The following is a 25,573-nucleotide window of genomic DNA, read 5'->3' as shown; positions in this document are numbered from 1 at the left end:
GTCTCTCTAATGCTTGTCAGCTGAAAGTTTCGCCGTTGATGCGCGTGGCAAATCACAGAACGTGTCGGCGCACTAATGTCAGCAGCTCTGTGCAGAGGGCTTTAGTGGTCTAACAGCAGTGCCCTCCTGTGTTGTGTGTTGCAGTGACCTGCTTCAGTCTCTGGAGATGTGTGATAACGACGCTGTGGCCATCGCCAGGTGTTTCGTGCTTAAGGTGAGTCTCAGTATCTCAGTCCCACATCACCCCTGCAGCGGGAGTTTCACATACCTGATAGGCTACTCACCTGTTGAGTATGTCACTGACGTCAATGACAATACCCTATAGTAATCACTGTGGCTGCTCATCTACATCGGTAGGCATTTGATTTCATTTGATTATTTGTCCACTAGGGGCACTGTGGTTACAAGTTGGCCCTGTCTGGCCATTTAGTTTCCAGTCCATTTGAGTATTGTGCAGTACCAGAACTCAAACTTTTTCCGCATTTCAATATAGGATTTAGATTAGCTTTGTCCAGCTTTGATTTTACCAAATTTCCCTCACGGGATCAAAAGAGTATATATACATATACTTATACTTATACTGATGGGAGGTAAGAGTTGTGGACGTTGTCTGGAATGATATCTATTCTGACATGCCTGGTCTCTTGTGTTTCACAGCGTGAATACTTTGAGATCTACACACAATATTGCACCAACTACCCAAAGTAAGTCACCTTCACTGAAAATGAAAATCAATCATGACCTGTTGAAGTCTTTGTGTTAAATTGAGCAAAGTTGAACTACACTGGGCATCATAACATGCTATGTTCTTTCCAAAGAGTACCTCTGTACTGAATCATTTGAAAATGGTGATTCTTTCACATTAAAAGTCTTCAAATGGAAGCTGCCCATTGCAAATTGAAATAACTCATTTACAGTAGATAGTAAGCACCAGAGATGTATCTCTGTCTCCCGCTCTGGTAAGCATGGTATACCAGCGCCATCTACTGGTCAAAGACTGTATCCCCTTTAGCTCACAACCATGGGAGAGAGACTATAGCAATGCCATTTATGGTCCTGTAGCTGAGTGAGATTTCTATTTTTGATGTTTACATACATAATTGGTGAACATGGTCCTAATCTTCCAAATCTGATTGAATGGGAACACAAACAGCAAGATGATTTGGAGCAAGTGAGGTGCCAACAAATACCTAAAGTGCAAGAGATGATGAATGGATAAGATCAAATGTCCCAGGGCCCTCCATGCAAGATGCAGAACATTTATCCCATCTCCCAGTTCTACTGCAGAATGGTTATAAATATCTTTCCTCTACATTGTGTACCCTCTCTCTCTCTCCCTCTCTCTCTCTCTCTGTCTCTCTCTCTCTCTCTCTCTCTCTCTCTCTCCTCTCTCTCTTTTTTTTAGCTCTGTGGCTGCTCTGACGGACTGCATGAGGAATAAGACTCTGGCCAAGTTCTTCCGTGAGCGGCAGGCGGCTCTGAAGCGCTCACTCCCTCTGGGCTCCTATCTACTCAAGCCCGTCCAGAGGATCCTCAAATACCACCTGCTGCTACAGGTCAGCAGATGGACCATAAACACACACACACACACACACACACACACACACACACACACCCATACTCAGGCACACCACCATCACCTCCAGTTTCACACTCAATAAATCTAAAACAACTCTCTACAATGTACATGATTGTTCAGGCTCCTCATCTTTCTTACTCCTAAACTCAGTTGTCATTATACCTTTGGGTGTCTGCTTTGTATTCTGTGGAATATTTATTTTGATCTGAGAAGAGCCTGACTTGCATAATGTCCATTCAACAACACTGTGGCATGCAGCATTGCCAGCATGGCGCCTCTCTCTTCTGTGCCCCAAAATGTGTGTATGAGAAACAGATACAGTAACCTATGCGACACCCCATAAACAGTAATCGTATGCTGTGTGCTTGTTTACCCACCCCCTGTAGGAGATCGCCAAGCACTTTGACCCCCAGGAGGAGGGCTATGAGGTGGTGGAGGAGGCCATCTACACCATGACCGGAGTGGCCTGGTACATCAACGATATGAAGAGGAAGCATGAACACGCCGTCAGACTGCAGGTACAAACAACACACACACACACACACACAAACACAAACACACACACACACACACACACACACACACATTCTTGGAAAACTCATACAGTACAGTACTCTTACGCAACTGCAGACAAGAAAACATCTTGTTTCATCCAAAATGTCTTATGCACAACAAGTATTCAGTCATGCTTGAACACATTTTATCTTCTGAGACGATCTTCAGAACTTTTAAAAAAAAGAGCCTAAAATGTCTAATGAAAATGAAACCCCCCCTAAGCCCTGGCCTCCTAATAAAAAGTCTTATCACAACACATCAGTGCTGTCTGTCTTTATGAAAGTGCATTATACACTGTCTGGTGTGTGTGTGTCTGTGTGTGTGTGTGTCTGTGTGTGTCTGTGTGTGTGTGTCTGTGTGTGTGTGTCTGTGTCTGTGTCTGTGTCTGTGTCTGTGCCTCAGGAGGTGCAGTCGCTGCTCATCAACTGGAAGGGCCCTGACCTCACCACCTACGGTGAGCTGGTCCTGGAGGGCACCTTCAAGGTCCACCGCGCCAAGAACGAGCGCACGCTCTTCCTCTTCGACCGCATGCTCCTCATCACCAAGCGCCGCGGCGAACACTACGTCTACAAGACACACATCTCGGTAAATAAAAACACCCTCTGTTGGATTTCTGTTAACGGATTTAATGGAATATCTTCCCATTGTAATGCATGTCTAGTCTAAAGTTCACTGTGTATACATTTTCATGAAGGCATCACCTGTTAATATAAACACAATGTCAAACACCTGCAATGCTCTTTCATCAATGGTAGTGTTCCTCTGTCATTGTTTGAGAGGGTATTTTATATGCAATATACAGTATTTCTGTCACATTCTCTAAGTTGTATATTTACTGAGAAAACAGGGTCACATAGTTCACAGGACTACTGTGAGATGTCCTGCAAAATGAGATCATCTTAAGTCAGGATCACAGAGGAATGTGCTCCATGCTCAGTGGTTTTATACTGTGACTCATCCCCATGTCGTTTCATCTTTTTTTCTTGATCCTGTCTTTTCCCCACTTTCTTCTGTTTCTCCTTCTCTCTCTTTCTCTCCTTCTCTCTCTCTCTTTCTCTCTCTCTCTCTCTCTCTCTCTCTCTCTCTCTCTCTCTCCAGTGTTCTACCCTCATGCTGATTGAGAGTGCCAAGGACTCTCTGTGTTTCAGCGTCACACACTACAAGCATCCCAAGCAGCCTCACACAGTGCAGGTGAGCCCCCCCCCCCCATCACACATAGTGCAGGTGAGGCCCCCCCCCCATCCCAAACAGAGGCACTTCACCAGCATGGTGAGAGCCTGCCACCGTGGTCACGCTGGATTTCATTATCCCACCGGGCTGCAATGCAACCCACTCAAAGGACTACTGTAGAAGCACAGAGATAGAACATGGCACGGTCTCTCCAGTCTTATTTAAGCAATAAGCTGTAGGTTACACTGATTCTACAACAGCTAAGGGGCGTTGTTAGGCACGACGCGCTAGCGGGTGGCTTATTGCTTTTCTAAAACTGTTACTATAAATACCTGGCAAAGTTTCATAAAGTAAAGGCACAGCAACTAGAAATGGAACCAATTTATTCATAGATAATCACTCTTCCGCCAAGAAATATATTTCCTCTATCTGAATGGTTGCCAAGCAACGTCGAGACGCAGCTACTTTAACGTTTGTATCAAGTTATGGTAGCACAGTAATATAGAACGAAATGCGGTCAAGGATTTTACAATGGCATCGAACGTGATTCAGCCAATCACAATCAAGGACCGGAACTACCGGTATCAGTTTTAGAATATGGAGATAAACTCTTACTACAACTTACTTATGAAGACAGGCTAAAAGAATGGATAATGACTCTTAAGTTAAAACAAACTACGCAAATTGTAATCCTAGCTGTTAAATATTCTTATGTCTCCACAGAAATTCACTGAATCTGGCATTAGTATTTACAAGTCCAGTCATGTTTCCATGGAGTGATAAATGCATGAATACCGGTATATTCCATAGTCAATTCCCAGGATCTATTCACTCTTCGACTATAAAGCTTTTGAAATACAAAGCAAACCCATCAATTCCTCTGCTCTGCTTGAGTCTCAGTGTCTCTGAGGTGTCTGTGGGGACTAGAGCCTCAGTCGATTGGCTGACTGTAGTGTGTGTGTGTGTGTGTGTGTGTGTGTGTGTGTGTGTGTGTGTGTGTGTGTGTGTGGTCTCCCCTCCCCAGGCCAGGACAGTGGAGGAGCGGAAGCTCTGGGCTCACCACATCAAGCGCCTCATCCTGGAGAACCACCAGGCCATCATACCACAGAAGGTAACACAGGCAGAGCCCTCACCACAAGGGGGCGTACAGGGGTCACCCTACAGTGTTGCCTGTGGGCAATGCTGAGGGAGGGAGGGTGGCCAGTTGGCGAATGATGAGATGACTTGGACAGTTAATTTCAGTTTTTGATCAAATGTATTATTATTTAAAGTTATTGCGCTACAGTTTTAAAGTAGTCTAATACTCTGTGTTGATCTGTAGCTGTTCCCTAGAAGGCCTCATGTTGGGCATAGCCTTGGACAAACCAAGTAATAAATAAAAAGTTGATGTGGCTCCATTTGCTTGAACCTGATAGTTATAGATATAAACTCCTGTGCTAAATATGAAGGAACAAAGTTCACTCCGCAACGCTCGTTTACGTCAGACCCTATTTTCCATTTTATTACTGTCGCTATGTTGCAAGCTGCAGTCACTGGAGTTAACGAGATCAGGAGTCAAGATGTAGAAGTCACACTCACACTCACACAATTGCACAACTTCCCCAATGTAGGGAACTTTTCCAGCCTCTGTTATTTATGATGCAATTTTAAGGTTGTGTTATCTGTTGTGTATAGATTCACAAATGGATGCTTGATAGTAGGTCTATTAATTATCAATATCCATACAGTTTACTACAGAGGGTGGTACTTACATCCCAGTTTGTTTGTCTCTCTCTCTCTCTGCATGTGTGTGTGTGTATGTGTTTGTGAATCTTCTGCTTCTCCGTCCCTGGTTCACACACTTTTTGCATGATCTTTATCTAGCCTCCTGTCTCTATCTGCAGTCTGTTGGCTACACTAGCATACAGATGGAGGCTGATCTAGGCTACATGTGGCTCTGTGGTTTAAATCCACTTCCTCACAACTCTTTAGGGGTGTGTTTCACAAAGCAGGATTTTGTATTGAGTTAATACGAAAAAAGCCCAAGTCATGGGACACTGAGCACATTGGTTCAAGTCTCCAGTTTCTTTCTGTTTTTTCTGGTCAGTTGCATTAATGTTCAACCTTTTGTGAGTTGCTGGGAGCTACTGGGCCTTCAAACTCCCTCTACTTGCAGACTGTGACACCATATTAGTGACATTCCTCTAGAAATTCAGACCAAATGTGTTGATGTGAACAATGTCAATGATGTGAATGTGTAGTCTTGAAAAGTAAACCTCACTCCAGTCCTTATTCACATACAGTAGCAGAGCTTTGAAGCTCTGTTTTGAGCAGTTTACTACAAGTTATCTCCAGTTACCATCAACTTCTCTTGTCCTGTAAACAAGTCCTGGTCGCTGACACATTCTGAAACACTTAGACACCGACACATCGTCTTCATCTAGGTGCTTTCCACTCAGACATTCACACCTGATCACTCAGCGACCAAATGCAGCGACTCAGTGATAAATAGATGGACAGTACCTCCCACCACCCACCTCTCCCACATGAGGCCCTGGGGTCTTATCAGTGACATTTACATTGTCAAGAGGCACGGGTGTCAGGGTCATGGGATCTGATGGGTGTCTGCACAAACCACTGAGGCTCCAAATAACAGGACTAGATAAAGCACCCCCCCCCCCCCCCCCCCACTCCCCACCCTACATTTGACATGCCGTGACTTCTCTATATCTGTGTGTGTGTGTGTGTGTGTGTGTGTGTGAGTGAGATAGTCATCCATGTATAATCAGGTATTTCTCAATGCCTTGCCAGGGTATTTCTATGTATCATATGCAACCCACTTAGACCTTCGATTTTCATATCCTGTAATTGGCCTGTTCTGACATGTATACATGTTGAAAACACTCACGACAGAATTAAGATAAAGAGTTCTTAATAAACAATTATTTATTTCAATGCATGTTTCATTTTTCTCCAGCTTTCTCACGCTCTGCTCTGGGATTGTTTACCACCTCTGTAAAACATTGATAGTGAGAAGGCAACGTCATGCTCTCATTCTTCATCTTAGTAGTGAAACATTATTACACAAGGACGCTAACACAACATCTGGAAGTAACCACACAGAAGACCGCCTCGCGGTCACTAGGCGGAGAATGCCCTAATGTCAGATTGCGAGTGCTCTTCAATTACGGAGAGGCTCTTGTGAATGCTGTGCTTATTTCGCCCTTATGCTTATGCTCTAGCTGTCACCACTTCATCTTGATAGCCTTTCATTTAATCTGGGGCTCTAGCTAAAGGGCCCGGGTCAGGCTTTTTGCCTGAGTCCTCTCCTGACTCCTGCTCTAATAGATTTCTCTCTCTCTCTCTCTCTCTCTCATCCAGGCTAAAGAGGCCATCCTGGAAATGGATTCCATGTGTGAGTATTGGCAGCTCCGCCTTTCATGTTTCAGTATACAGTAGCCATGACAACCCAAAGTCCTGAGTGCTTCGATGGGAAATAACTAGCCCCCCCCCACCCTTGGTGTGTTATGGGCAGAATGAGATCCCCCCCCTTGGTGTGTGTTGGGCAGAATGAGATCTTTAAGTGATAGTAAATGTGCAGAATACATTGTGTGTGTCTGGGCTGGGGGCAGTCATGCTATAATGCGTCTTCTTCAACAGATTCCAAGTATCGCTACAGCCCGGACAGGATGAAGAAGGCCACTTCCTACCACTCAGAAGACTTCCCCAATGGCCGTCAAGGCCGACGCCAGTCTGGTGAGCCCGCACACACACACATATGGACACATACTGTAGTGTATACATACACACACACATGCACACATAGTGTATACACACACACACACACACACACACACATAGTGTATACATACACACACACACACACACACACACACACACATACACATATATACTGTACACACACGCACACACATTCAGCAGTTTTCCTGAGTCATTTTTGTTTTTCTCTTTTCTTCAGAACCAACCAAGCAGATTCTGAAGAGCACCAAAGGTAAAGTCTGATGCAAACTCTGATGCAAGATTAGAACCAATGGGTAAATGGTTCACAGGGACGTCTATCGGAAACCACAGAACTCTGATGAATTGATAGTTAGTTCACAGAGAAGCATATCTGGCACACACAAAGCCATCGGCTCCACCATGTCAATCTGCACAACAAGTCAGAGTCGCTCTGTCTCAGAGCTGCCCAGTGGGGTGGTGCTTTTATCCTCATTCATAATTTAATTGGCCACATTTTCAGATGTTCAAAAACATTGTAGATGCTCAATTTTAAATTCATGGTTCAGCAAAGGCATGTGATCAAAAGGCAGCAGGGTGTCCTCTAACTAAGCTTCTATCAGAAAGGGATTAGTTTGTCTGTCATCTGCTTCAAAAGTAGCGTTACTCCTGATAGTCAGACCAAAGTATAACGCCCCTAAATGATTTCCCATTGGTCACCTCTGTATAGCTACCATTGTGTAATTGGTGCCATTGTCTGCATAGATTTTATCACTTAATCATTTATTACGGTGGGATTTCAGATAGCAAGCTGTGCTCAAAGAAGCCATTTGCCTGTTGAGGATGGACAGATAAATCTTCCCTGAATGACGATTGCCATTCTTTTTTCTGTGTTGAATATTATGAAAATTTCTACTTCTAACGTAATCTTTCTTCCTCTTGGACCGGTCATCGTGTGGACGTCACAGCTATTCTGAAGGTGAGCACATGCAGCTTCTCCTCTATATTCTTCTCTCTTACGTTGTAGCTGAATGTTGTGACGGCTCCTCAGAAGCCTGTCAATAGAATGTGTTTGAAACGCACAATATGGCCTCAAAGAGCAAGATGACACTGTAGGAAGTTTCTGTCACATAGGTACACACAAAGGATGAGTATTTTGTACAAAGGCCATCGTTGTCCTTTGATGTGTTTTAGTCATTGGCCCCTCAAGATGGGATGAATGACACACACACACACACACACACACACTTGGGGACCATGGTGTAAATGTTTCTGATGTGACACCACAGCACGCTGACAGTGAAGGTGCACTACCAGCCAGCATGCGGGCCATGAGGCCCGTGCAGCCTGCGGCAAGCATCAGCACTCTGGGCTCGAGCATAGGCGAGTCTGAGGCTGAGAGGCCTAGCATGGAGGACGAGGAGGAGGAGGAGGAAGAAGAAGAAGAGGAAGAGGACTCCCTGGAGAGGCTGAGCCCCAGCGACTCCGAGGAGCCCGCATCGTCGTCGTCGTCCAGAGCGACCTCGCGCAAGCCTGGCGGTCTCAGCCGGGGCGAGGCGCTGGAACACGAGGACGTTTTTGAGGAGGGAAGTGACCCGGATGAGATAGTGATGGAGGACAACCAGGTAGCAGACTTTGCCAGCTCCATGCTGGAGGCCATTTCCTGTTGGCACACTAGAGCCCGGGCTTTGCTTTCCTTGGGGGGGACTACGGTGAGGCTCCTCTGCCCGCTGCCCAAAACTCCTACCGTTCCGCTCTCCTCTCCCGTGTCTCGCACGTTTTGTTATCTAGCCACGTTTTTATGTTTTCCTCTTTCGTGTGTCTGTGTTTTTTTTTTTTTTTTTTTTACCTTTTCTACGTTTTTGCTTTAGTCCAAGCCAACCTGGTGGCTTAGCTCACTAACTCTTTGAAAAGCGGCATGCCACAGCTCTCCTACCTCGCACGATTTTGGATGATGTTCCAGAGCATGAAGCACGAAAGTCTGCGTTTGCTTACCCTGCCTCCCACTAACTGCAGTACTGTATGGATCTGATGCCTGACGACCGCTAATGCAGTAGGCTTGTCCTGGGCGCACGTTGACCACTAACGTACTGTAGAGCTGAAAATGTTGTCATGTCATCTCAGAGTTGGTTGCTGCAACACACAAACAAACACACACACACACACACACACACACACAAACAAACGATTGAATAGTATATCATTAGGACTGGATCACAGCTTTATGTCCACTTTATGGACCAGCTAATTGGCTTTCAGAATGATGAGGCAGAATGATGCCCCTGCTGGGAATGTTAATAGGATTGTTCAATTGCCTGCAGTGGCTGAATGAATACTGGATTGTGATGCTGTTCATATCAGGTTCTCCTAACAAGCCGCATCTGTGGGAATGTTTATGTGTTTGCAATGATCCCATTACGTCTAATACACTAAAATAGCATGGGAGTGTTTGCACCGACCCGTCATCGTTTTCCCATTTAAAGACCTCTGGGTCTCTGACACACTCTTCTCTCATTCTCTCTAGGATGAGGAGGAGGAGGGTAAAAGGGAGAATGGGCAGACAACGGGACAGGAGGAAACCCAGCAGACCACTACGGAGTCGTCCACTCCTGAACAGGTAGGGCTTCGGCCAGCTGCGCTCCGTCTCCGGCTCCGCTCAGCAATCTGTGAACCTGTTGAGAAACATCGAGATGTTTTTTTTCAACTGAAAGCATCCGATTAGGAAAACTGGTAAAAGGTTCAGTGCTTCTCATTTTAAAATAATCAAAGTGTATGCTTGCAAGCAAAACTCTGCATTAAAACCACAAAACAATGACAAAGAGGTGAATAAATGGTTGTGTGATCTTAATGTTTTTGCCTTGTTGGGTCAGACCATTTTCAGCCATTATCCAAAACAACATGACCAAATCTGAAAAATACACATGACATCATAGCCTCCCCGATCCAGCCAGCTGCTCGAGAAAAATTAGTCATGCATGTGCGATGACCCCATTTAGCCTCTGTATTTTCCAAAAACTCCCAAGTATGCATGAAGAAACACTAAACTGAATTACTTTGGCTAGCCCTTGGAATTTTCGCTAATGGTGTGTGAAATAGCCCTCAACTTCATTTTCTCAACTTCTTCTCTTTCTTACCTTGTTGTTGCTGCTGTCTCTAGGCACCTGAAACTATTCTGCAAACTGAGAACTCCAACTCCCATTCAGATGTATCTGAAAAACCAGAGCAAGATCCTCCCATCCCACCAGTGTCGCCCCTCAAAAGTCCTAAGTCCAACCAGATCCCCCATAATACTCCCAAGCATAAAAGCCTCACAGGGGACTCCAAGGAAAGCACACCTGAGATGGTCCCCAGACAGGAAGAGAGCTCTGGACACTCCTCAGAGGAGGACGTAGGGGTGGATGAAGAGGAGGATGAAGAGGAGGAAGAGGACCAAGCTGCGGAGAACGAGTCCAGCATTCTGCCACCGTCTGTGCTTGGCCAGGCCAGCGCTATTGCGGAGCACTTTGTCAGCAGCACCCGCAGGAGCAGCAGCACCATGGACGAGGTGCGCTCCCTGGGCTGCCCCTCCCCACGCATCCCAAGCCGGACCGGCAGCACGCTCAGCCTGGGAGGAGGGGACAACACCCAGGAGCTGACCCACTGGATGAACAACCACTGCTCCGAAGACCCCACGGTATCTGTGTCCCATGACACTGGAGCTGACGTGACCATGTTCTCTCCCCGAGAAGACAACGTGTTCGACGGCAGCTTCCGAAGACGGGACTCAACCCTATCCAAGAAAGACCAGCTGCTGATTGATAAGATCAAAGGCTACTATGAGAATGCTGACTACTTAGATGCTGGCTTCTGTATCAAGCGAAGGGAGAGCCTCACCTACATCCCGACTGGCCTCGTGCGCAGCTCTGTCACCAAGCTCAACAGCATTCCCAAGGATGATGCTGCAGAAAGGAAGTCCTCGGTCTCAAGCTCTGCAACTGCTCCAGATCTTTCACAAACCCTTTGCACCGAAAGGAGGGAGCGCATAGTGTCGAGTACGTCTTTCGACGCTCTGGACTTTGGCAAGAGGAGAGTGTCTGAAGATGGGAGCGAGGCGTCTCTGGACTCTTTTAGAGACAGAAGCAGGTGCCAAAGCCTGCGGGATGTAGGCATGCCGGACGATGAGTTCCGACCATCCTCAGAGATGATCAAGGTATGGCAGGAGATGGAGAAGGAGGTTACCAAGACTCAGGACGAACCCAGGGGAGCCCCTAGACGCAGAGAGGCCCACCGCCTCAGGGTAGCCAGCCCCAGCATGTCCCCTGGCAGGAAAGCCCTGTCGTTAAGAACAGCCCCCGAGAGCGACAGCGCAGAACCTTTGATGATCTTGGAGGAGTCTGACCTGAGCACCATTACGGAGGAGTCCAGCTCTCCTTCGCCCGTCAAAGGTCGGGGTATGGTTCTGGGCCACTCTTCGAGCTTGAGCAATTGTCTCCGTCCTCCTCCTTCCGAAGGTAGAGTCCTCAGGGCTCCAGTCCCAAGGGTGATCCAGCTGAGAGCAGAGGCCGAAATAGAGGTCCCAAAAGGGGAGCTGGAGCAGAATGATGGCGATGCAACCCAAAACAGCAAAGTCTTCCACTTGGCACGGAAGTACAGCCAGCGCATCAAGTGCACTAAACCGGTGGTCCTTCAGAGAAGCCAGGAAACAGAAGGGACACTGGGAAAGAGGAACCTTTTATGTGTGCTGGAGGAGAGACCAGAGAAGGAAGAAGGTAAGTCTGGAGTGCATCAAGGTCAATCTGCAAAACTAGGTGCATGTAGAATTTTACCTTCATGATAGTAATTGCTGCCTTTTTTTTCACACAGGCAAACCCAACCTGACTCTGTCCTTGGACTTGTGTGGCTCAGTGAACCATCAGGACATGTCTTCCAGAGCACAGCTTGGCTCCCCGAGTCCCATCCCCACCCCCACCTCCCTGGGCAGTCCCAGGGTCCTCTCCCCGAGCCGGACTGCCTCCAAGAGCCCTCTGAGCCCCACGCCAGTGGAGGGCTTCAATTGGCCGGACGTGCGAGAGCTGCGCTCAAAATACACCCACCTAGATAAGGTGGCAAGCTCGCTGCTGCAGCCCCCAGTGGCACGCAGCCACTCCATCCCAGAGAAGATCCAGGATTGCAGGCCGCGAAGGCGCTCCAGCTGCTCCATACACCTGGTTCCCTCGGAAGCTGCAGCATCTAGGTCGTTCCCAAGCCAGGATCCCGAGGGCGCACTGGGAAGGCAGCATCGTACGGGGTCTCTGGATCAGAGGCTTAGCCACCTGCACTTGAACACGCTGCAGGACTTCCAGAGCAAGCCCCCATGCAGCAGCAGCAGTGGGTACTACGTCTCCGGAGAAACCCCGCTGCCCAACGACAAGAAGCTGATCGTCGTCGAGAAAGTCAACATCACTCTGGAGCCAGTTGTCGTGGGGAAGGTTTATACAGAGACAGTTGCCATGGCCAGTCCACCACCACAGGTTGCAAAAGAACTACAGTGGTCGAGAGCGAAGGAGGACACGGACGATAGTTACGTCCAGATCCGCTCCCCCACTTCCCGAGAGAAGATCTCCATCATGGCGGTTATCGACCGCTGCCGCGCCTATCAGGAGTCCGAGGAGTACAGGCTGAGGGAGGAAATTGCAGCAAAGGCTGAGCAGCAGGCCGACAGGAGCAGCAAAGGAAAGGACGGTGACAAGCTAGTGCCTTCGAGTGACAAACTCGATGAGGCGCTAAAAACCGCCATCGACTCAGGCAGGAAAGCGGACATGAGTCAGCAGAACGTAGTGAAGAACCTCCGAGAGCGGTTTCTCAACCTGAGATAAAGACATTTTTAACAAGGTTTTAAGGTTTCTGTCTTTCAAAGAAGAAACACCACATACTCTTTAAACGTGGCTCTTTCCCATGGTCTGGTTTTGAAGGTCCTCTTACATGTTTTATGTAAGTGAATCCAAAATTAGACCCTAAAAATGATCTAAAAAAGCTTATGAATTAGTTTTACGTAAGTGTCAATTGGTTGATGTTGATTGGTGTTGTTTTGGCTACCATGGATACAATAGCGTAGCTTACTCGCTTATCTTGAATGTGCACATACCACATAGCCATGTGAATTTCAACATCTTGAAATGCTGGTGTCAACTGTTGGATGATTCTGTTAAAATTACTATGTGTAGTTTGCCTAGTGAAAGGGGTAAATGTCCCTCTTGATGTTTCAACAGTAATGCAACTCTGAAGGTGCAATAAAGATAGAGTAGTTCACTGTATTCCCAGTGCATGCCAGGCATCTTGCTTAGTAGTTTCAGAGGGTTGTTGTACATGAGAAAAAAATATGTAATTCACAGTGATATCAAGGAAAGTTCTTATATCTTATATGTGTTTCTAAATCAATATGATTTTCCATCTTAAAATCTGAGAGAAGTAGAGGGTTGTATGGAGACCATAAGAAAGACTATTCGTGTTGGTGCATGATGTCATATGGACTGTAAATAGGCATTGTACTGTACAGATGTATATTCTCCCCATTCTAAAAACATGTACATATCTCCTAATTGTGCCACAAAGGCCAACTTGTATGTTAATTGGGGAGGATACACCAAGACATTCCCTTTTCTATTTTTACATGTGCTTTTCTGTTTGATTGTGTCATATCGGAGAGCAGCATTGCGATGTTCACACATGATCGCACTCCAGTCTGGGTTTACTTACTAGAGAACTAACACCAGACTTGCTCATGTGATGAGTCTTAATTCCAAGCTCACTGCAAGATGAAAGGGTTGTCGATAACCAAAGATTCACTTTAAGTAAGAAAGTCACAAGATCTTGTGATTGTATTCCTGTGTAATTTAGAGACTGTGGTTGATGTCGGTCTTATTTTCATTTGAATCTGGGTCGCCCTTAAATGAATCACTTCAGGTCACCTTATAGAACTTTTGTTGTTCTCATGCCAATCTGAACTCCCAGCAAGCAATGTTTTTGTTGAAAACTTGTGGCAGTGACAAAATAATTATAAAAGGGGCCAATCCATATTTTTTCACCTGATAAATGGCAACTTTTATTTTATTTTTGTCTTTCAAGGCTATTTATTCATTTTGTAAGGATAGTCAAAGTGTTTGGCATGACATGTCCTTCCTTTACAACTTCTTAATTTGAATATGTTCCTAAGCATTTGCACAATGATGATGTACAGTGTTTTTAAACTGACCCTGCTTTAAAATGAATTTATTATTATATCAGAGTGCTGGACACATATGTATGTTGCTTCATTAGCCAGTGGTTTAGTGGACATGCTATCACAAACTCTAGATTTAGCATTGACATTCCTGTATCCTAGCTAGCAGCTAGCCAGTGTGCATAGTAAGGAAGATGCTTACATTATATGTGCCATACTTACACTATGGTGGGTTTATTCCTTGCACTTCACTGCAGTAGCTAGGGGGAAAGCCTGAAAAATGTCCTTTATAACAGTAGGTAGGGCTGCAACCACACCATTGTAATACTGTTCAAGCTGAAATGGCTTTGTAGATCCCAAGCTATGGGTCTTTACTGTGCTTTTTCTCTTATTTTCTCTTTTTTCTTTCTCTCTTTCTCTCTCTCTATGTGTGTGTGTGTGTGTGTGTCACTGTTATCCTCTCCTCTTGACTGTACACATTTATCTTTCTGTTATTTATTAAGCTGGTGTAAATTTCATATACATATAACTGTCTCTTTGTTTGTGTGTGTGTGTGTGTGTGTGTGTCCTGTATATATAAATATATATGAATATGTATAACTGAGTCAGAATGATAGGAAGCTGTACCGTGTCCAGTTTCTGCACAGAAATTCTTGTAATTCTTAGAGTGGATGTATGCTCCATATTAAAACCAAGTCTGCTTGAGAATTACTGCTTTGTGTCTTTTGTGTATATTGTTACCAAAAATGGACAGCACTGCACCGTTGGTTGCCTTCTCACAGTAGACGGCTCAGTAGAGGGAAGGCTCGTGTTTGGACAGCAGCTGCCCGTGAAACAGTTTTTGTCATGATCTGCTGTATTTTTGCAGGACAGTAGGCTTTGGACTACTCTGGCTGACACCAGACCAGTTTTCACTTGAGATGTTAGTGTGAGTACTCTCATTTCGCTTTTAGTTTCAAAGAGGCATAGCCAGTTGTGAAATTAAACTTAAGTTGAACATTAGAAATGAATCAAATCCTTTGGAAGTACGCCAAACACATCCTTATTATAAATGGATGTTTTAAATGCAGTCGTTTGGTCAATTTCAAAGAAAATACACATTTAATACTAATGCCATTAGCACAGGCCTGGGTTGTGTAAAGGGATGCCAACCCTCCTTGTATAAAGTCCGCCCTATACAGGATAAGTGGTTGTGATTGGTTCCTTCTTGTGTTTTTGGTGATTCAGAAATCAGCATGAGTAGACCTCTGAAGTTCGCCTACAAAAAGTACCCAAAGCTGCCATGTTTGGCCATATGAGATACGGGTGCTAATCGAAGCTTACTGCCGATTGCAAGTTGCACTGTAAGTTGGCTTTTGAGTAGCAAAAATTAAAGTTTGCTGTCTTAATGTACTACAGAACCCACACAAAGGCAGATGTCAAAAGTGTTTAGGGCAAAACTTCTGCATTTCAGACTTCTTCCCCGCGAGAGTGTAGCAAGTGCGATTATTCTAAAACCCTAATGTTATTCTCCAATAGGAAAAATCGCAAGATACTGTATCTCCTTATATGGGCAAAGATGGCATCTTTTTTGTAGATTTGTCTGGTCCACAGGGTATAGCTTTGGACCTAAATCTGATCCTGCATGGTTTTCCAGGATAGTATGGACCCTCTTTATCCCACCTCATCTGATCGCCATTGTCACATAACTGACTTTTAATTTTAACTAGGCTATTCCACTTGGGAAAGATTGTGTGGAAAACAGTGAACACTATAAATTAGATGGTGCATATTTCCTTTAATAATATTTTTAGTTTGTATTTTGTTTTATACCAGGAGGTCACATCACAACTTCATCAAATCCACCTTTTTCACAATATATTTTACCCCATTGTCAAACCTCTCCCTAGGTCTCTGAATACAAACAAAACCAGACCTTTGTAATAATTACCTTACCCTAAAGTGCATTGGTGGGTTGTATAATCACAGTTGTGAATAGCCTCCTTGATTAGCTGCACTCCTCTCAACAAGGGTTACAGAGGCTACAGAGAGCCTGAATGAGACCCATAGGTGTGTAGAGGAACATATAAATCAGGCCACTAATGGCTCTTAACTCAGCCCCCAGTTAGGAACATGGCAGTCCGCCATGGAACCATGTGAGCTGCACTGCCTCTCTCTCTCTCTCTCTCTCTCTCTCTCTCTCTCTCTCTCTCTCTCTCTCTCTCTCTCACACACACACACATACATGTAGCCTACATGTGATCAGATTAGATCCAAAACCTGCAATTATCCATGCAACATTGGAGGGAGAGAGACATATGTAAGCATTGGTTCTATTAAACTACTTGAGCCTACTTCTTCTAGGGTCTGTCATGAGAGATTTTGTTGATCATACTGTATAAGTGATCAATAGTTTTTTCTCTTTAAGTGGAGGGGGAATTGTACTTAAGGACAGCGGAGAGCACCTTATAGTGTTATTAGAAACAGAATTAGTACTTGCCAATGAATGTAAAAAAAATCCTGCCGAATGCCCTCAGTGTGCTTGTTTTATAGCGGAGAAATGACAAAGTATACCAAGACCCAGAATACTGACAGAGAAGGGAGTCTGCATTCAAGAGAGGAGGATGCTACCATACAGTCAATAAGGGCTACGCTACATAGTCAAATGAGATTGCTTTACCAGTCAAATGCTCCCTCTCCCAGTACAACCTCTGCTCCACTGACTATTATTAATGTTAGACTCATTTACATGACATGGAATATAACCATGTGTCATTTATTTATAAGCATCTGTTTTCCAAATGGACTCACCTTTCAGGAAAAAGACAGGGATCCTTTATGTTGGATTCTACAAGGACACCATAAAATGACAGAATCTGTTTGTTTGTAGAAAGATAACTAACCTCAGAATATTTATTTGAATAAAGTGTACTGTTATGAAAATACTCCTCTTGGGGGATTTTTTCCTGTCCTGTACATAGCCATCAATTTTTACTGTTCCAAAAAGTTTTTGAAGGCTACTGTATTACACAGAGAAAATATTGAAAAGAGTCACTGACTATAAGAGTTTCCTCATAGCTACACAATACTAAATATAGCCAAGCGGCGATGGCGGGCCCGAGCTCCTGCGTCCGCGAACCGTGACATTTTGTAATCCAACAATGCACTCACATATGCTGCATTTGTCACATGCACATATCTAATGTGTGTGATATTTGGTTTTGCAAATGTTATATGTCGGAAGCACTTAATCACTTCCTGTTGGGTGTGACATTTTCACTAAGTGGCACTACCCCACATATGTAGGGTACAATAATGCACTTTCAAGTAACCAATTTATGACATAAAGTTTGTGATGTCCAGTGCAATAGTTGTCAAGTTACCATAAAAAAACTACTTTCACACTACCCATGGGGGGGGGGGGGTTGAAACTATTTACTGACCACAAGACTCAATGACATAAGGGGGTGCTATGGAGTCCCAGAGCCACACCACGGGCCAAATCTCTGACTTTGAAGGATAATATAGGTGCCACATTTCATGGGAAGCATTCATTTCAGCCTACATGGCCCCCCAGCCCCCACCCCACCATAATATAAAATCAGGACACCTTCAAGTGCATACGCCATATGCGAAACAAATCTGATGAAACTTCTACAAATGGTAGAGATAAGACCAGTCAAAATAACCAATATATCTGTTTCCAGATGGTGTCGCTATGCCACACACGCATTTTGGGTATGTGAATATCATCATTACTAATCAATTAGCCATCAATTTTTACTGTTCCAAAAAGTTTTTGAAGGCTACTGTATTACACAGAGAAAATATTGAAAAGAGTCACTGACTATGTAAGAGTTTCCTCATAGCTCAGGGGTGGGGTCCGGCCCGCCAAGCACTTTCATCCGGCCCGCCGAGCATTTCATTTGGTTATCAGGCTGCTCGCTATTTTTTCCTGCGATAGACGGCGTTGGTTAGCTTTACTGCAAACTGCTTTTCACTCTCCTTAGAGAACGTTTACAATGTCAATGTCAAAACATCATGTTAAATAGAGAGAACATTATGTTAAACTAAGTTAACTCTTAGTTATCTCCTTTGCAGCAGATTTAACGTGAACATTATGCGATCCATTTAATTGGGAACGTGTCTGCACTCACGAGAGGGAGAGAGAGCCGCAGGTTCCAGCTGGCTTGTCATTGTCGATCATTGATATCTCCTTATAAGAAACTGTTAAAAGGAAATCATGAAGGCAACAGTAGTTCCCACTACTGACCATTTAAAAACTGTGAGAGGACCCAGCCGTAGGTACAGCACTAGCCATAGCGGAGCAGGCAGAAGATCCTTGAGAAATAAACGTGAATTAAAGCGACTGTCTTAAAGCAACTGCACAATTTATACATTTGTTAAACAGCATAAAATTAGCAGTATTTTTAAGCAAGTAATATTTTAAAATTAAAATAAATACTTTTCATACTAAATTATACGCTATAAAAAATGTGTGTGGGGGGGGGGGGTTTGTTGTGCGGCCCGCCGGCCAATTTTAAAAACCCAATGTGGCCCTTGAGCCAAAAAGTTTGCCCACCCCTGTCATAGCTACACAATACTAAATATAGCCAAGCGGCAATGGCGGGCCCGAGCTCCTGCGTCCGCGAACGTAATCCAACAATGCACTCACATACATTTTGTAATCCAACAATGCACTCACATATGCTGCATTTGTCAAATGCACATATCTAATGTATGTGCCAATATGGCCAATACATTGTGCCTTTATGACAGATTTTGTGTTTATTCAGCAAAATATTTAAATGAATTGCATCACCATTTTGACACATTTCAACATATCAACAATCCCTTCACTATTCAACATCAACAACATCTTGACATCATGTCCTCTCATTTTGACATGATTCTGATCAACCACCTAAGCAAAGTGTGTCAAAATTGATATATGGCGAGGTACTGTATGTATTATATCACTATTTCAGCACATTACAACATATACAAAAAAACTATCATTTTACATGTTTTAATTTTTATAATTGAAGTAGTTACCATTTCAACTTGTAAAGGGTAACATTATGTGATGACACAGAAGGTTGTAGTTTGGTGAGCTTACAATTTTTTATAGGCTGTTATGCCCCTTGAATAGAATAGCAAACCCCCATAGGCAACAGTTAGCACATCAGCACGTCTGTCTCCTTGTCCTTTGAGCTATGCCTTTATAATAAATCTTATCAGTAAAGGTGTGGGTACTGAACATTATCTACATACCATATTGCGAAATATGATACTCTATTAGAACACACGCTTCATTGGTGTTCATGTATAACCCTGCAGAAACTCACGGAATTCACTCGTTCAGATTATCGACTATTTTCGCTAGACTAGCTTGTTTGTTGTTGCCAACCTGTCTGAGGCTAAGTTATCTGGTCCGTTGCAAGATGCATCAAGATATATTCATAGTGGTTTAATATCATAGCAATGTCAAACAATGCTGAGACTTACGGCTCCTACACACAGTTGCGTGCATTGCAGTGCTGGAGACGCATCCCATTCACTACATGGGCTCACGTCATCCGTTGCCGAACTGAATTGTGGGTTCGTTTCTTCACGTTTCTCCCGTCGCTCGCGTTGAGAAGTTCAGCTGTTGCTGCACCGACAGACCACACCGGCCAATCAAGCCAATCGGCGGACGGCACCAACAAATCAAATTACGGTTATACTTCAAGTCATTTGCATAGCTACCGTCGGGAACACCCACTAGCATGCGTTGACGGAACGCAACTGTGTGTAGAAGCCGCCAGATCACTTTGTGTGTTTACCTGTCGCCAATGAGCAGCAGGTCAGAGACACGAACGCTGCTCCACCATCTGCATGCACATTCATTTCGGTGATGGGAAATTGGCGGTAGACGCCAAGGTTGTGGTCTCGTGGAATTAAGGCACCTACATACTCGCCATTCCTGACCTGTAGCGCGACAATGTGACATCATGGGACCGGCGTAACCATTTATACTCGTGCGTGGTGGTCGCAACACTTGTTGCAATATTCTCCTGAACAGAGGTGTCGCTGTTGTGAAATGGCTATCGCTACCTACTTTACGTATTGTATAAGTATACTATTTTGAACCCGTGAGGAAAATTTGGTCTCTGCATTTATCCCAATCCGTGAATTATTGAAACACAAACAGCACACAGTGAGGTGAAGCACACACTAACCCGGAGCAGTGAGCTGCTTGCTACAGCGGTGCTCACTGCACTGTAAATGAATCCATTGAACACTACGTGACTATCCAATGAAAGCACGAGGTTGTAGGTCCTTATGTTCTACCACAACAGTGCCTGTGAAACTTTGGTTCCGCTTACAAGACAAATTAATGTTTTAAGATCTCTTCCATGACCACCTAGTAGTCCATAAAACAAACAAAACTAGGATTTGGAGAAATATATTGACTGTTGGTGTTTCTGGTGAGGATTTGAGATTGCATTGAGTAGTTTAAATAAAACAAGATTTCGAAATGTCTTGCATACAGTAGTTTGTATAGGCTATTAATGTGTTTTATACTGTTAGGTACATGCCTAAATTGGTGGTCCATTTGTGAGAAACACTTAAAGGAACCATAAGATTGTGGCCAAAACTGGTACTGCAATCACTTTCAAATTACTGTAGAGCGGTGTATCCCCTCCCCCCTGACTTGAGGTTGCCAACCCGATGCCGAAACACAAACACTACTGACTTTGTGATTAGTAGATGGAGGATGGCGCATCAGGCCAAAATACAACATGACATGACAAAACAACATCAAGATCAGTTGAGGGCTGCAACTTCACTTTTTAAATTACAATATCCTTGCAGGACTACTGTTGTCAGTGATATAAGTATTTGAAATTACTGTAACATGATTTCTTAATGTCTAGTGACATATCAGGGCCATTTTATGATTAATTGAAATACATTTCTTACATATGGTTTCTTTAAGATAAGTTAAAACAAATTGACTATGAGCTGCAAACTGACATTTTAAAAACACCCACACAGGACTGAATGAGGGGAGGCAGTGACACCATGCATATTAATAATAATAATAATAATAATAATAAGCTTTATTTGTAAAGCACCTTTCATACACAGAATGCAGCTCAAAGTGCTTTACATTTGAAGCATGTAACACAATAATAGTCAGTCAGTCATTATCAATCACTTTTCTTCATTGCTGGGGCTGTTTATGATCCACTCAGCAACATATCAAAAATATAGAAAATTACGTCATAAGACTGGCAGCCTTAACCTTCTTACCCCCCACAAGCACGCCATATGGCAACTGTGGCAAGGAAAAACTCCCATATTTCAGGAAGAAACCTTGAGCAGAACCTGACTTAAATAGGGGGAGCCCATCTGCTTCTGGCTGGCTGCGCTCTCCAATAGTAGCAGATGTAGAATAATCTGAAAAAGTAGTCTACAGGATAAGATGAGTTAACTAAAAGCTTTCCTGTACAGGTATGTTTTCAGATCTTTTTAAAAAATATTTACTGAACTCGCCTGCTTGATGTACAGAGGCAGGGTGTTCCATAGTTTGGGGGCATAATGGATAAAAGCAGCTTCTCCACTTTGTTTGTGGAGCACTTTGGGTACGATTAAAAGATTAGAATGGGATGATCTAAGTTTCCTTTGTGGTTGATAAGATATTAAAAGCTCAGAGATATATGAAGGTGCTATGCCATTCAGAGCTTTGTAAGTAATTAACATAACCTTAAAATCAATTCTATAGGAAATAGGGAGCCAGTGCAGTTCAGCCAACAAAGGGGTGATGTGTTCTCTCTTCTTAGTCTTAGTTAAAAGTCTAGCCGCAGAGTTCTGTATGAGTGCCAGTTTCTTTAGATGTTTTTTGGAAACACCAGTGAAAAGTGCATTGCAGTAGTCTAACCTGCTAGTGATAAAGGCGTGAATTAGTTTTTCTGCATCTTGTTGAGTTAAAAAGGGCCGCACTTTGGCAATGTTTCTCAAGTGGCAATAGGCTTTCTGAGTAACTTTACTGATATGGGGCTTAAAACTTAACTCTGCATCTAAGATGACACCGAGGCTTGTTACTTTTGGTTTGACCTGGTGCGCCAAGTTCCCCAGATTACTAAGAATAATATCTCGCTTTAGTTTTGGTCCAACCAGAAGTACCTCTGTTTTGTCATCATTTAGTTTCAAAAATGTTTTGCTCATCCACTGATTAATGGAGGTTAGGCATGCAGTGAGGGAGCAAAGGCCATCTGGGTTAGTTGGCTCCACAGAAATATACAATTGGGTATCATCTGCGTAGCTGTGGAAGTTTACATTATGCTGACTTATGACGTTTCCCAATGGAAGCATATATAGAGAAAATAGCAGGGGACCAAGGCAGCTCCCCTGGGCCACACCAAAAGGCAAGTCATGTTTTTCAGATACATGATCTCCTAGACTGATATAAAAATCTCTGCCAGTAATGTAGGTTTGAAACCAGTTTAGACCCACCCACTTCGCAAGGCGGTGAATTAGGATGCTATGATCAATGGTGTCAAATGCCGCACTCAAATCCAGAAGAATAAGGATTGAGACTTTGTTTGAGTCAGTAGCCAGTCTGAGATCATTGACTATTTTTACTAGAGCCGTTTCTGTGCTGTGATTTGATCTAAAACCTGATTGGAATTTTTCAAGGATACTGTTTTCGTTGAGGAAGGTATTTAACTGATTACAAACAACTTTTTCAAGTACTTTGCTCAAAAACGATAGATTTGATATAGGCCTGTAGTTGCTCAGATTGGTATGGTCAAGATTTGACTTTGCATATGTCATGTCATGCTATTGGATCAGTGCTGTGAGGGGAGCCACCACGCGGCAAGCGTATGTCGTGTAGTACTAGTGGATCAGCGCCAAGACGCATAGGTCTGCGTATTTCATTTATATTGAATGCCACGATAAATAGTTTAAAAACTTGTGAATGTGAAACTGAACTCATTACAAGTCAGAGAACGTGAGCACACTGGGGTTGATCTGTGCACTACGGAGCCCTAGAGGGGTCATCGCAAAATGTTTTGCATGTTGAGAGAATGTGCGCTCGTTTTACTAAATTGTGCTCTTGTTTAACTAAATTGTGCCCTCGTTTAACTATATTGTGCACTTGTTTTACTAAATCGTACGCTCGTTTTACTAAATTGTGCGCTCGGTTTACTAAATTGAGCTCTCATTTTAAGCATAGTAAAACGAGGGCACAATTTATTAAACGAGTGCACTATTACTAAAACGAGCGCACGATTTACTAAAACGAGGGCAAGATTTATTAAAACGAGAGCACAATTTGTGAACATGGTTATAGAACACTGTGTGCACGATCTACTTAAACGTGGCCACAATTTGTAAAACGTGCACTCAATATTGTCTTGACACATGTAAACATGAGCACGTTATAGTATATTCGAGATCTCGATCTACTAAAACGCACCCACGAATAATTAAAGGAACCATATGTAAGATTGTGGCCAAAACTGGTACTGCAATCACTTTCAAAATACTGAAGAGCGGTGTATCCCCTCCCCCTCCCCCCTGACTCGAGGTTGCCAACCCTGATGGCGAAACACTACTGACTTCGTGATTAGTAGATAGGTGGAGGGTGGCGCATCAGGCCAAAACACAACATGACATGACAAAACACAACATCAACATCAGTTGAGGGCTGCAACTTCACTTTTTAAATGACAATATCCTGGCCGGACTACTGTTGTCAGTGATATAAGTATTTGAAATGAACATGATTTCTTAATGTCTAGTGACATATCAGGGCCATTTTATGATTAATTGAAATATTTTTCTTACATAAGGTTCCTTTAAAACGTGGGCTCGAAGAAATTAAATTGTGTGCACAAAAACAGTGTGGTGTCAAGGGGTATCCCCGGGAATGACGTCGGGAGGTGTGTCGCTTGTAGTGACGTAGAGGGAATCTCATTGATTGCAGTGCACCTGGTTATAGCCACGTTATTGTATTGAGTGGGTATTAGGCGATACTACTAATACGCAGTAGCCTATTTGTACCAACAGTAGGTCTACGTGTTGTAATTGTTTGTGAGCTTGTCGCTGTGATGTGCTTCGATTGACTTCTAGACCTCACAGTTAAGTCAACAATCCAGGAGATAGTGGAAACCGGTCATTAGGCTACAACAGAGCCCGCGAGTAGCCTTTGTAGCCTAGTAGAATTTCCCCATTATGGGTCTCGATAGCTGGCGGTTGACACCACAGTGCCCCTGCTACAAAGAGTAGAAGTCCGCTATAAAACATGACCACCTAAAGTCTTTAATTAGCTGCTAACGGTTATCATCACATTACCAATATGAACTGTTACAGACAGCTGTAGGCCTAGTCCATGTCAAGGTAACACCAAGTTGCCACCACAGCACAGCGAGCGGTGAGAAAATGTCGGGAATTACTAAATGTGAGCACGAAATACATATTTCGAGAGCTCAATTTAGGCCTACAACGGGGTCACGGTGTATTAATTCGAGGGCTCAATTAAAGGAAAACGTGCTCACGTTTTATTAATTCGAGGGCTTAATTAAAGGAAAACGTGCTCACAAATTATCACGACCAGAAAAAATATCACTTAAAGTGAGCTCTCCCGGGCTCCGTAGTGCACACAATGACTTGTTTTTATTTTTTTTAGGGGGGCTGAGATTAAATGTAGGGGTGCTTAGTCCCTGGGCCAGGCCTTTGTTCCTGAGTAATGACACCTTATGTGTGTGCCAAAGACTTTTCGCCCATGGGAACCACCTCAAAAAAGGAAAAGTATGGCAGACAAAAACAAATCAGACCAAGCGGCATAATAATGATAATCCTTCCAGAAACAATAAGGCTTCGCACCTCTGTTGCGGTGCTCGGGCAACAAATTGATTCTGCAGAGAACCTCTCGAAACTTCCATCGGTATCACCCGACAACCTTGTATTATTGCATTACCGTAGCAGATTCCACTGTTTGGTAGTGACAACTCTGAGTTACAGAATGAGTAAAATGTTATTTAATCCACTTGGAGGAATAATACGTCAGCATTGTTGCTCTTGTATTTGTACCGTGGCATTGAGACGTCTTTTAAGTAGAACAGAGGGGCATGTTTTGATGATAAATCTCTGAATAGCCCAGAAGTTCAACTTCCCACAGGGAGCTACCGGCCTTGCGTGATCTCTGGTGGTTTAATCTGACTGAGAAGTTCCCATAAGATATCTTCATGTCAAATTGTCCCACCCATCCAATGGCTGGGAAATACAATATGCCTATATTATGGAACAGCTATTTGTGTGATGCGTATGTTATTTGTTTTGTTTTGTTTATTCAAGATTAAGACGGAAGAGCATATTAGCCTAGATCAATGTGTGTGTGTGGG

General features: G+C 43.8%; 1 protein-coding gene across 5 annotated transcripts in view; it reads left to right on the top strand.

The window, feature by feature from the left end:
• LOC121712336 (pleckstrin homology domain-containing family G member 3) overlaps positions 1-14,910 on the top strand; it is a 68,792-nt gene extending 53,882 nt beyond the window's left edge. For 4 of the 5 annotated variants that reach the window (XM_042096533.1, XM_042096532.1, XM_042096530.1 and 1 more), the window contains 15 exons: positions 145-214; positions 658-704; positions 1,406-1,556; positions 1,966-2,097; positions 2,537-2,719; positions 3,233-3,325; positions 4,329-4,415; positions 6,665-6,698; positions 6,944-7,039; positions 7,263-7,295; positions 7,990-8,000; positions 8,311-8,733; positions 9,546-9,638; positions 10,179-11,769; positions 11,864-14,910. In XM_042096533.1, the coding sequence (XP_041952467.1) occupies positions 145-214; positions 658-704; positions 1,406-1,556; positions 1,966-2,097; positions 2,537-2,719; positions 3,233-3,325; positions 4,329-4,415; positions 6,665-6,698; positions 6,944-7,039; positions 7,263-7,295; positions 7,990-8,000; positions 8,311-8,733; positions 9,546-9,638; positions 10,179-11,769; positions 11,864-12,855 (4,036 nt within the window). In that variant the 3' untranslated portion in view covers positions 12,856-14,910. The remainder of the gene's footprint in view (positions 1-144; positions 215-657; positions 705-1,405; positions 1,557-1,965; positions 2,098-2,536; positions 2,720-3,232; positions 3,326-4,328; positions 4,416-6,664; positions 6,699-6,943; positions 7,040-7,262; positions 7,296-7,989; positions 8,001-8,310; positions 8,734-9,545; positions 9,639-10,178; positions 11,770-11,863) is intronic. The other variant, XM_042096534.1, reaches the window with a different exon arrangement.
• The last annotated feature ends 10,663 nt before the right edge of the window (positions 14,911-25,573 follow it).

The sequence above is a fragment of the Alosa sapidissima genome, chromosome 6, assembly GCF_018492685.1.
Source record: "Alosa sapidissima isolate fAloSap1 chromosome 6, fAloSap1.pri, whole genome shotgun sequence".
NCBI lineage: Eukaryota > Metazoa > Chordata > Actinopteri > Clupeiformes > Clupeidae > Alosa > Alosa sapidissima.
This window is presented reverse-complemented; position numbering and strand designations above follow the sequence as displayed.